Consider the following 13,124-nt stretch of genomic DNA (forward strand, 5'->3'; position numbering starts at 1 on the left):
ACAATATACAGCATAAAACAGGTGTGCATGAAGTGATTATTTAAAACAAATGAATACAATATAAACAGGACCTGCCGTCCTTAAATAAGAAGTATTCTTGAAGAAATGTGAGACATGAAGAGGCTTCTACTCTGTTGAGAGTTGGGTCCTTAGTTTAGTTTATAGTGTAAGACACAGGGCCACACTTGGAAGTGGAAAGCAGGACTCCATCGAGTCACCAGGAAGGTCCCTGCTGAGGATGCCATAGAAAGCAAAAGTGGAAGCCTGCTTACAGGCAGCGCTCGCGTCACTGGCACTATTAATCGCCTTTGCATAAGTCACCACACTGTAAAGCATCTACACATCAGAGTCAAAGAGTTTCTTGCGGTAATTCAGGATTTGAGAGACAGTGTTGTGTAGTGGAATGGAACATGAATTGGTCTCAAACCTCTGGGTTCAGGTTTCTGTCACTGAATTATTTCTTAGTCTTGGACAAATCACTAGTTTCCTTGAACCTTGGCTTTAACGTCTATAAAATGGGGACAATTATATTGTTCTTGCTTTGTTTCCCTGGTGAGTTATTGTTATTATTTTTTTTAATAAATCATTTTACTGGGAGATCTTACACTGCTGAGTTATTATAAGGATCAATTGAGATAATGTTTTAATAAATACTGATTACATATTGATTCTTATAATTTAATATTAGGAATTACACACTAAATATTATGTAAATAAAGAATATGTAAATATACAACTATATATATCTAGGAGGGTGTACCCCCCAAAACCCTGCTTTTTTCCCTCTAAAACTATTCAATTAAATATTTTACAAAACAACCTTATCATTTTCAAAGTCCTCTCCATTACACTTAATGCATTTGTCAAATCTGTGATTCCATTCTTGGAAATTTTTTTCAAACTTATGCATTTAGATGGCTGACAGCACCTCCCTAATTTTTTCGTCACCTCTTCTATGTTGTCAAAGTGCTGTCCTTTTATGTCCCTCTTCATTCGTAGAAATAAAAAGGAAGTTGCATGGAGCAAGGCCAGTTGAGTCAGGTGTGTGGGGCAAGAGAGACATGCTGCTTTGTGCCCCAAACTGGTGCACTGAGATGGCTGTGTGCACAGGTGCGTTGTCATGGTGACAGAACTGGTCCCCCCATCTGCCACAACTCAGGTCTGCTTTGATCACACTGATAGGAAGTCTTTTCAGAACCTGTAAATAGAAAGCTTGATTAGTAGTCTGACCTGGTGGAAAGAACTCCAAATGCACTGTCCCCTCACATTAAAATTAAAAATGAGCATCATCTTGATCTTTGATTTCACTCAACAGACTTTATTTGGATGAGGTGATGATGGCGTCTTCCTCTGGCTTGATGGATGTTTGCTTTCGGGTCGTAAGAATAGCACTATGTCTCGTCACCCGAAATGACCTTGGGAAAAAAGTGGGAGCTGTTCTTTCAAAGGACAACATGTGTCCAGTTGAGGCTCTTTTTCCTTGTCAGTCAGAAGCTGAGGCTCAAATTTTGCATTGATCCTTCTCATTCCCGAATCTTCCATTACAATTCACTGCGCGAGCTCCAAGATAGTCCAGATAACTTGCCCAACTCTTCAATGGTCCATCATGTCTTCGAGCACAAGTGCATGGATTTTGTTGACATTTTCATCCATTTGGGAAGTTGACAAATGTCCAGAATGAGGTTTGTCATCAATCAACATTTCACCTTTGTGAAATGAGAAAGACCACTGATACACGTGAGGTGTTTTCCATAGCCCTGGCCTTGTAAGCTGTGCTCAACACCACTGCAGTTTCTGTGCCATTTTTCCCGAGCGGGAAACAAAATTTCACAGCTACACACCGTTTTCTTAAATTGGCCATCACACACACACACACACACACACACACACACGAGGTTTGAGTGAAACTGCTTTTACAAAAATATTCACTGTGACCAGAGAGAACGTTCCCAGGGGATGCCACTGGGTATGATAATTCAGAGGGAGTTACTTGTTGCTTGCCTCTGTGGGAAAAATGTGTACTATGAAAGTTCTGCCCAATGAAACTTTTTTCCGTTTCTTGGGGGCTGTGGGGCTAGCCCCTCATGTGAAATGAAGGCATTTCAAAAGTTACTGGAAAAATAAAATTAGAAGCTAATGAATTTTTTCCATAAGCTTTTTGAAGCCTCTGTGTGTATGTGTACACACACACACACACACACACACACACACACACATCTCACTACTATTGAGTCAATTCTAACTCATGGCAACCCTATAGTAAAGCCCCAAAGTAAAGCTGCCCTCATGGATTTCTGAGACCATGAATCATTATAGGAAGAGAGAGCCTCATCTTTCTCCAACTGGTGGTTTCAAACTACTGACCTGGCTAGCAGCCAGTGTATAACCCACATAACTTATATTTTAAACTATAAATATAAGTTATGAGGAGCCCTGGCAGTGCAATGGATAAAACTGGAACAACTAATGAGCACACCATGTGGAAGGCCGGACCTGCCCTCCTCTGGCTTCCCTAGTACCCCCGACAGAGGTCCAAGTGCTGTCATAGCCACACAGAACTCATAGACAATACTTGGGATTACGGAGGCTTACTAGGGAAGCTACAGGTTACCACAGGTCAGAATCGGTAAATGGAGAGGATGTAGTCATTGGTCCACAGCAGTAGCCTCCTGTCTCTGCCAGTAGCCAAGTCTCTCTAGTCCTTAGCCTCTTAGCCACGTGATGTCTTGGCCTCTGTTTCCATGAGCGAGAAACCAGACCAATGCGCTGCTTCACAATCTCAGGCTTTGCGCTGCTGCTCTGTTCTGTTCCATGGCTTTTCACCTATGCCTTTTGGTCTCAGCCTGGCTCCTTTGCTCTGTTCCATCGTCTCTGTGCCATGGTCTCTGGTGTCTCTGGTCTCAGCCGCTGCCACTTCAGGCCCAAAACACGCTCCACTGGTGGCTCTTCTTCCAATGCGCCTGGGATTTCCCTCTTTATTTCTGAGATGGCTCTTTTCTGCAGAGGGATCACTTCCATGGGGGTGGGCTTTTTGTCTTTCGGCAGATTCTTTCCTGAAGGATTCAGAAGGTGCTGACTTAATTCACACCCTGTACTTAGGCGGAGCCCCAGAATCCATTTTACCTTCATCCTGAAACAGAGCGCTCCCTCCAAAATGGGATTACAATCACAGCCATGGAGACTAGAATTTTCAATCCACCACAAAAAGGATGATTGCTACAAGGGTCATATGAATTGACTCTATCTCCACTAGTCTGAAGGTTGGCGGTTTGAACTGACATAGAGACTTAGGGAGGATTACTTGGTAGTTTGCTCCCATAAAGATCAAGCAGAAAATGAAACCAAATTCCGTCACTGAGGGATTCTGACTCAGCAGCTCTGGAGGAAAGGGCAGAACTGTCCCTGTGAGTTTCCGAAACTGTGACTCTTTACAGGAGCAAAACACCTCGCCTTTCTCCCCGAGTGTACCCGGTAGGTTTGAACCACCGTCCTTGCGATTAGCAGCCCAACGTATAACTCACAATGCCAACCAGAGTTCTTTAAGATTGTAGCCTAGAAAACCCTCTGGGGCGGTGATAAGGAGTTGCTCTGAGCTGACTGTACCTGGCAGCAACAGTGTAAATATCCTAAAACTCTGAGTGTCGCTGAAGAACGTGTTGACTATTGCCGTCTTTGAAGAGAGACTGAAGGAAAGGCAGGCAGAATCCAAGCCGCATTGTGTTGCTTTCCTCCGCTAAGCACACTTTGCTGCTCACGTTGCCTGGTCTTGGCCACCCTCGTGCCCTCGGAGTGACTCAGATGGTGCTGCCAGTGATTAGGCAGCCTTAGCAAGAGCCGGCCTAGTGTCTCCTGAGCATCTGCTGTGGGCACGGCTACCTGGACTACTGACATCCTCTTTTCCTCATTTGTCTCCGTCTGTTTGCTGTTGAAGGAGCCCTGGCAGTTAAGCTTAACAGTGGTTAAGTACTTGGCAGCTAACAGAAAGGTCAGCAGTTTGAATCCACCAGCTGTTCTTCCACAGAGGGATTGGGATTGTCTCCTTCTGAAGATCTACCACCTCAGAAACCGTATGAGGCTGTACTCTTCTGTCCCGTAGTCACTAAGAGTCTGAGTCTACTTAGTGACACCAAGTTTGGACTTTGGGGCTTGGTTTGCTGTCGATGGTTTTAGTAGTAGCAGCTTTTCCTTTGTACTGCTCACGGATTCTTGATGCTTTGGAAAATTTCTTTTCTCTCACTCTGCTGAGCAAACACCCACCCTAAGAAACTGGCCTAGAAGTCAGAGGTTGGGTTTGATGGGTTGTGAAAGGAGACAAAGCCTGTGGCTTGCGGTGGCCAGTTTTTCAAACAGAGGTATGGAAGGTGTGCCTTATTTTAACCATTCTCTTTCCTTGTGTCTTCAGGGAGTCGAAGACTTGAAGATGAAGCTCAGAACAGAGTGCTGTTCTCCCAAGTTCTGGTTGGTGTTGGCTGTCCTGGCCGTGTCTGGCACCAGAGCGCGTTCTCAGAAGAGCTCCCCCAGCATCGGCATTGCTGTCATCCTCGTGGGCACTTCGGACGAGGTGGCCATCAAGGATGCCCACGAGAAAGATGACTTCCACCATCTCTCCGTGGTGCCCCGTGTGGAGCTGGTAGCCATGAATGAGACCGACCCAAAGAGCATCATCACCCGCATCTGCGATCTCATGTCTGACCGGAAGATCCAGGGCGTGGTGTTTGCTGACGACACGGACCAGGAAGCCATCGCCCAGATCCTTGATTTTATCTCAGCCCAGACTCTCACCCCCATCCTGGGTATCCACGGGGGCTCCTCGATGATCATGGCAGATAAGGTAAAAACCAGGGGTGCTTTGGAAGGAGTCTAAGGGTTTCAGAACAAAAACAAAGTGAGCCCTTTGTTGCAATGCACCGTCTAGTCCTTAAAGACAGAAAATGACCAGAATGTAGTGAGTGAGTGGATAGATCAGGAATTGGTCTACTCACTGGACGTGATCGGGAGGGTCAGAGTCTGGTACTTAGAAGCGCCTGTGGCTTCAGACTGGCTTGTGTGTCCATTGGTTTGTACATGGACTGACTGAAGGGACAGAAGAAAGGCTGAATGACATGTGTAGCTATGTGACAATGTCTTTCAAATGGATGTATGAACAATTCCTTAAAAGATTTAAAACATAGCATTCTCTAGTCTTCCTCGCTCATACCTATTTCTGCAGGTAACTCTATCCTCAATCTTTACCTTAATGCTAGTTCATGAATATCTAAGATAAATCCCCTGAGGCAAGGAGCACCCCTCCTCAAAGGTACAGATGCGGCGGGGAAGTATTTCTTGCAATGTGTGCGCAGTCCTCCCACCGCGTGCAGGTACACCTTCCAGTGGATTTCAGTCCGGTAGTAGCCGTTTCCCCCTGCTTAGATGTGAAGTTCTTAACTCTGATAACACACACTGGAGTCTTCTGAGGAGCTTCCAGTACTGCGGATGCCTGTGGCCCAACCCCAGAGGTTCTGATGTGCTGCCCTGGACTACTGGACTTTTAAAGCTCCCCGGGGATGATAGCGTGGAAGCAAGGTTGGGAAGCACAGCTCTATCTTAGCTGTCTGTCTTAGTCTTAGATTCATTGCCATATGGAAATGAATGAATTAATTGCTATGATGACATTGATCTTTATTTACCCTGACCACAGAAAAGTGCATTGTGTTTGCTTTGGTTATGTTACACTTTGATAGGTTTCTGGTTTTTTTTTTTTCAGGTATTTTCCCTCGTTTTACTAAATATCGCCCCTTGCTTAGGGCACAGAACTTCTACATATATTGTCTTTTGCTGCCATGCATATTGTAAAATGCTTCAGCTTGCCACAAGTACAACCTTTTTTGGTTTTTCACCCCTTGTGTTTTTTTTTTAAAACTTTGCATCGTCATCTTTTTCATCGTCTTATCATTTTCAAGACTGCCTTTGCCTCCATTCTTCCAGGGCACGCTGTGGCGTTAATGGTGTTTGTAAACACCTTTAGACCTCGCACAGACACCTCCAACATACTGAGAACCACCACCTTACAGTAGCATCCCACAGACTGGAATAGCCTTGTGGGACCACTGTCGCCATCTATTGGCAACAGACTGGAGTCCGAGTTGGAGCTTAGCTGTTTTCAGCTGAGAAGAGGTCAAGTTGAAAGAAGTAGGTGGAGGAGCACTCAGTATCATTTGAGAAACTTACTGATTCACATGGGCAGAGGCACATGTGTCAGAAATTAAGTACTGGCATGGGTATCCCATGTTTAGGGACAGGGGATAAATGTCAACACGACAGTGAATTTTTGCTGTGGTTAGAATTTTTTTTTTTAACATCTTGTCTTTAGAAAATTCTACTTCAGCAGTGGTATTTTCAGGGCACGCTATTTCACGGAAAGAATGCTAATATGGATAAGAGCCAAAATGTTGACTCACCGTTTAAGAGCATGCGCTTATTTTGAAAGTACAACAGGTATAAATGTTTTGTTGCCTTTTTTCCCCCACTCACATGAGCTATTGTAAACCCATGCTATTTTTGTCCCCGTTGTAGAAAAGGCTATTGGCTAAATTGCTTGGTGGCTCTGTCTTGTGTCTCTTTCAAATCAACAAGACAAGAAAATTTGGTACCATTCAGATTATCTAGAGCCAGGAAGGGGATGTTTTTTTTCTGCGGAATGCCACTTTGGTATTTATGACATCATCTGTGGGCCATCCTGGTCAAATGCTTCCTTAACCACCCCTAATGTAAAGAGCCCAGGTGGTGGGGTGGTTATTTGTTGGGCTGAGATGCCCTGGGTCAGCAGTTCAAAACAACAGTCCAAGCCTTGGGAGCCCAGGGGGGCTTGCTACGAGTTAGTATGGACTCAATGGCAGTGAGTTTGGTTTTGGGATAGGATGGCAGGGACTGCTTCTCTTTACTGAGGCCTGCGGTGTTAGCTAGCCGGGATGGTTTTCATGGGTCGTATCTGGACCTTGGACCGGACAGTGCCCACCCCATACCCTCCTGATCTACAGTGATGTGACTCTTTTGTCCACCCCCCTCATCCCACCCCAACCCTGCCACACATCTCCGTGGAGCCTTGCATGTGCTTACAATGTAATGCTAGACCTGTAGTGGTCTGTGTGCACAGTTTCATCGAAAATTTTTAACAACACAGTGATCTGAGTGCTATTATTTTTTATCTCTACAATTGGGGAAAATGAGAGCAGAGAAGTTAAACAATGTAATCAAAATAACAGTCACTCTGTGGCAGCCAGGACTTCTGTATTGGTCACTGGCTGAGAGGCTTTATGCTCTACTGCCTCTCCAAAAATATGGTTAGGCACCCACGTCTGCCCTCATCCTTTACTTTCCCCTCTGTCCTAGAGCAAGCACTGTGGTCGCTAACTAAAGCACTTCACTAGCAGTCTAGAACCGAGAGCTTCGAAATAAGGCAGAGCATCTGTGAACACCTGGTGTCGTGAAGTGTGCTCCTTGTGGCTGACCACAAGCAAAGGGAACCAAGCTGCCCACCCAAAACAAAGGAGACCCAAAGAATCCCCGCCGCCACATGAAATGATGATAACAGATCCAGTGAAAAGTAAATCACATTTAAAACAACTTAGCACCAAAGGTGAAGTGGCACAAAGAAGCCATGAATCTTTTTTTTTAATTCTAATAAAATAATTGTGTCACGTGATTCATAGCCAAGTCACAGTGTGCTTCTTATCTTCGTCTGTGAATCAAACTACAGGAGAGAATGAAGGAATTGTGCAGTGATGTTGTGACAACCTCTCCTGGCGAGTAGAAGCGAGATTGAAGCCCTTCATTCAGGTGGACTCTTTAGGTCGCTGTCATCAGACCCCTCTCTGACTCTTTCCCCATGCCCCTCTTCTACGGCTGCTTCACGCAGCTATCCCACCTCATATTTCTCTGTCCCCTTAAAAAAAACAAAAGGAGTTGGGCAATTATCTCCAGGCCCTTTTCTAACAGCCTAAATAGATAACATCTGACTTTTTATTTTCTGGTAGCAAAATCTCTATGACAAAACATGTCAACCGTTTCCATGTACAATTTCATGACTTTAATTCTATTCTCCCATGTTGTATATTCATTCTCCCATGTTGTATAGCCATCACGAGATTCCACTACCAGTGTTTTTATCATCCTTAAGAGAAACTCAGCCTTCCTTAAGCAATACTCTCCCAATTTCCCCTCTCACATGCCCCCGGTAACTACTCATACACTTTGGTCTCTATGCATTTACTGTAGACAGTGCATGTAAATGGGATCATGTAGTCTTTATCCTTTGTGACTGGTGTGTTTCACTCAGCATAATGTTTTCAAGGTTCATCTAGCTCATAGCATGTCTCAGAACAGGATGATATCTTTCATGAATGCATAATAGTATGTAGGCATCCCATTTGGTGGTCTGTTCATCTGTTGATGGCCATTTCTTACTGACTCCGGGATTACTGCAGCTGTAGAGAAAGGTTCACAGGCTAAAGGTATTACAAGAGGGCATATGAAAAGACACCCCCACCCTCTCCTCCACCCCAGCCCAACCTCAGACAAAGAAGCCTCTGAGTGAGGTTCTCCCAAAAAGGACCTGACATTCTAGAGTCAAGGGTGTTTGATTTTAAATAAATAAACCAAAGCTTATTTTTAAGCCCCATGGGCCTCACTTATAAACAAATATTTTACAAAGCTGGAGCTTTATAGACCTACAGTAAAAGTCTGAAAGGCGATGAATAAGCGTCCCATCCTGTTTCCCTCTCCTAGAGAATTGGTAATTAACACTATATTTTTACTTGGGTTTTTGTTGCTGCTGCTGCTGCTAATGTGTTTCAAATAAACACTTCCTAAGTGCCCGTGTGGAAGACTGAAATGATGGGGCTGAGATTTTTGTGTTCATGAAATTTATCATGTAGTAAAGACAGTAGTTTTATAAGAACACATTTGAGGAAACTAGAGATGCACGAGTTTAATGGTCAAATGGCAGGTGTTCACGTAGCCCTGCGGGGAGGATGGTTGAAGTACTGAGCTACCAGGCGAGAGGCTGGTCAGAGACATCTTGGTGGTCGGCCCCTGTGCAGAGTACAACCTAGAAAACCCTGTGCTATGTCACACTGGTCGGTCACTGTGAGTTGAAAGTCAACTCAGCGGCACCTGCAGCAGCAGTGAATAAACGCATGGACTCATGCTCTGCTTCTCCAGTGAGGAGGTCCCCGTGTCGTGGAGGAAAGCAGCAGGGGAGCTGGTTATCAGAACTGTTGGAAGCCCAGAATTAGCAGTAAGACAGCACAGTTTTTCACCCTCATTTCCCGGATGCAGGATTGGGGCTAGTCACTAGCAACTTACTCTAGGCCTTGGTGTCCTCTCCTGTCAATTAACATCCACACCATTGACAGTAGATGGATTCCCGCTCACCGAGACCCGCTTGGGGGGGCGCAGAAGTGCCACACCGGCTCTCCAGGAAGCCGACTGCCACGTGATACCAAAAAAACACAGGGTGTAAGGAGCAGTTTGAAGAAGGGGAGGCTTCATGATATTGGTAAAGAAGCAGAATTAGTAGCACCATGGCCAATGGTAGAAATTTTGAGAAAGCTTGGAATGGGAGCCTTGGTCCTACCCAGCACGGGAGGGGGAGGCTCTCGAGCGGTATGGAACCCTGTTAGGGCCCCCGAAGGGCAAGTTCACATTTTTTGAAAAGCTATAGCTTGTCACAGAAGATGTTTCAGAATAGTAATGGATGGTGTTTAAAAATGTATGAGGTGGTTTTTGGCAGGTCCCTGCTTGTGTGTAAAGACCTATTTTATTTTGCCTTTGCTATACTTGCTTTTATTTCCCCTGAGATCCTGGATTGAGGATGCCTGCCTAAATCCAAATAATGAACTGAAGCTAGATATATTTCCATTTTCCTTCCGGTTGGCCTCTCTGCTAATTTGCTGGACTCTTTCTTGGGTCTTTCGATTCTAAATCAGAGAGGTTAAGTAACTAATCCAGGATAGCACAGCTCCCCATGAGCTAAGGATTCACAATCCAGAACTACTTAACTTGAAGTCCGTGCTCTCTCTGTGAGACAACACGGCTCTTCCAGCACTGAACCGGGGGCTGTGACTCCCGAGGCTTAGTCTCCAGCTCGGAAACTTTGTGCAAAGGAACCATTTCAGGCACACCATACTCAGCTTAAGGTTCGTCAGAGTTGGATTTAGTTTTGTGCCTTAGCCACTTTACAGTATTGAAAAGAAACAATGAAATAAAACACGAGCCATTTTGGAGCTGCGCCATGCAGCAAGTAAAGTGGTGTAGGCAATGATAGACTCAGAGCTTACTATTATGCCGCAGCCTTGAGCCTAGTAAGAGTGACTTGGGTGGGAAGTCAGGAAGAAAAACACAAAGGAGAAGTTATAGTAGGATTGTTTCATCGAAGTCCATTCAAGACACTGCGGTTTTGTTTCAATTTTCATACCAGCTGCCCAAACATCTTCTTCTGATCTTAATCCCCAGAGCTAGGCCTGATCTTACACGTCCCTCCGACTGTCAACTATCCCTCAAAACCCAAAGAAACAAATAAGCAAACCTCTCTGCCACTTAGTCAGTTCTCATTCACAGTGACCTGGTAGGACAGAGCAGAACTGCCCCTGTGGGTTTCTGAGCCTGTAAATCCCAAGGGAAGAGAAAGCCTTACCCTTCTTCTGCCGAGTCGCTGGTGGTTTCGAACCGCTAACTTTGTGGCTAGAAGACCAGCGCATGACCCCCTACACCAGGGCTCAGATATCACCGCACAACCCACCATACCACCAGTCTCCCTAAAGACCTTAGATATCAGCCACAAGCGTAAGGGCAACTGTGGCACCCTCACTTCTGGTCTGATAGTGACAAATTCGGATACCCGCAGGACACCTGTGACTCCGGATACCTGAGTCCTTTAGTTTGGAGAGTTTGTTAGAACACTCCAGGGACCTCAGGGAAGCACGATTCTTATGATCACACTTTTCTTATTCCTTCAACATTTAGAAATGTAAACATGAAGAGGTACCTAAGGCAAGGTCGGGGAGGGGAGGGTCTTCCATGTAGAGCTTCCATGTTCCCCAAAGGGGTGTGATACTCCCCTACTTACGTGCCTACCTATCACCAGCCAGGAAGTCCACGCAGGTGCCTTTCATTGGGGCAGCATGGCTTAGGAACCATTGATTAACCTTCACCTCCAGATCTCACTCAGGAAGCTGGACTGATGTCACATGGTGGTTTTGTCTGGCCTGGACAGTCCCTATCCAGCAGGCACCTCCCGTTCATAAATCCTCAGATGACATCTACAAAGCCTCACCAAAGACACCAGTCATGGGAGAGATTGCAACATTTTAGAGGTTATCTTTTGGGACCAGGGACAAGACCAAGTTCTTTGGGTAAAGTTAAAATCCTCAACCCACAATTGTATAAGAGAGCATAAGGTCTATTGTTCAATGCTCTGAGAATGAAAACAGAGGAGATGTGCTAGGTAGAGAGTCGGGGTCTAGAAATGGATGAATTGCTCAGAGGGATCTGCAGTGGTTCAAACATGCATCCCCCTCCATTTCTTGATCCTCAGTAGAAGACATGTGAAGCTGTCCTTACAGTGGAATCTGTTGCTAGGATTCTACCCTTTCTCAGTGGTTGTTGCCAATTGGTGCTTTGATTACCATTCTAATTTTCTGGGCAGAGTCACACTTTGGAATCCACGTGGTATCTACTCTTCTCCCTCCTCATCTTTCCCCCCGCTCCCCACTATCCACCATTTCCAATGGCAGTGACATTTAGGAAGAGCAGAGGAGCCCCCGCCTGATGGGTGTGAACTGGTGGTTTTGTAGTTAGCCGCTAGGACGTCAAGGGGGGAAAGAGCTCATAGATACCGTGTGCCACTTTGTGCTAGGTTTGGGGTTAAGCACGTTAATTCTTCCCGGTGCTGGTGAGATAGGTAGGCAGTGCTATAATACGCCGGGAGATAGGAAAATGGAAATAGAAAAAGGTTGACTACCTTGGCCAAAGTTACAAAGCTAGAAAAATAGTAGGACTGGGATCTCAATCCCAGTATTTAAAAACCTTTATCCAGTGCATGTCCTGAGGAATTATGAGCACAGCCAGTGCAGAATTGCCTGCCTGGAGCTGGAGCTACCCCTTCCCTCTCCCCGACTTCCTTTAAATATGCACGGGGGCAAGGCTAGGTAAACTTCACAGTGATACAGCCCCGGAGTCTGACAGGACGCGGAATCGGTCTCCGTGCGTGTGCCTATGACTCTTGCTGTCCTGCTGACACCCTCTGATTTTAAAATGGAGCAAGAATTCTCTTTCAAGAGACTGGTCAGTTGAAGTCTAGGTACTGCTTTAGTGCTTATAAAATTCGAGGGCCCAGAAATGGCTGAGGCCTTCACAGACATAAGGAACTTGCTGTTGGAAAGCGGTCCCGGGTGGCACAAGCAGATGACCGTCGGCTGCTAGCCTAAAGTTGTTGGTCCTAAACCCCACAATGTCTCTGCACAAAGAAGTCCCAGCGAGCTGCCTGTGTGGAGAATGGAAATTGCAGTGCGGTCGATTTGGACTCACGTGTGCGGACTAGAACTGCTCCCTATGGTTCCTAAGGCTGTGCCTGTTCGGAACTAGATGATCAGCTTGTCTTCCCAGACACCTCTGGGGGGAAGGGGGAGTTTGAACCAAGCACTGCTGTGGCCAGTAGTCCTACACTTAATCAAGCCCCACATTCTCTGAGTCATATTCTGACTCATATTCTCTGAGACTCAGGATCTCCAGCCCTGAAATCAAGACAGAAATCACACCTAGTTTAGGGCTTATAGTGAGTCTTAAGCAGTGTTGCCAGTGCTTAGTAGGGAGTATGCCCGCAGTCTGTTGTGTGCTCACGTGTTTCCATATGCCAGATCAGACCTAAACTATTGAGGAAGATTTTCATTTTCTCCTGTTGACTGTAAGAGGACAGCCTTGAGATGGCAACACCCTTCAGTTTAGGCCTGGCCAATCGCAGCTCGGTGGAGTCTACCTCCCTGGTGTTACCGTGACTGATATGAAATGATTTTGACCGATCCTGCCTTTCCAGGAAAGGACATCTGCGTACAGTGGCTTGAATAAACGCACACACGCAGGATAAAAGC

General features: G+C 45.7%; 1 protein-coding gene across 1 annotated transcript in view; it reads left to right on the forward strand.

Moving 5' to 3' along the window:
- Nucleotides 1-4,420: 4,420 nt before the first annotated feature.
- Nucleotides 4,421-13,124, forward strand: part of GRIN2B (glutamate ionotropic receptor NMDA type subunit 2B) — a 370,685-nt gene continuing 361,981 nt past the window's right edge. Inside the window, exon 1 of the mRNA XM_075553089.1 lies at nucleotides 4,421-4,831. Coding sequence (XP_075409204.1) covers nucleotides 4,421-4,831 — 411 coding nt within the window. The remainder of the gene's footprint in view (nucleotides 4,832-13,124) is intronic.

The sequence above is a fragment of the Tenrec ecaudatus genome, chromosome 6 (assembly GCF_050624435.1).
Source record: "Tenrec ecaudatus isolate mTenEca1 chromosome 6, mTenEca1.hap1, whole genome shotgun sequence".
Lineage (NCBI taxonomy): Eukaryota > Metazoa > Chordata > Mammalia > Afrosoricida > Tenrecidae > Tenrec > Tenrec ecaudatus.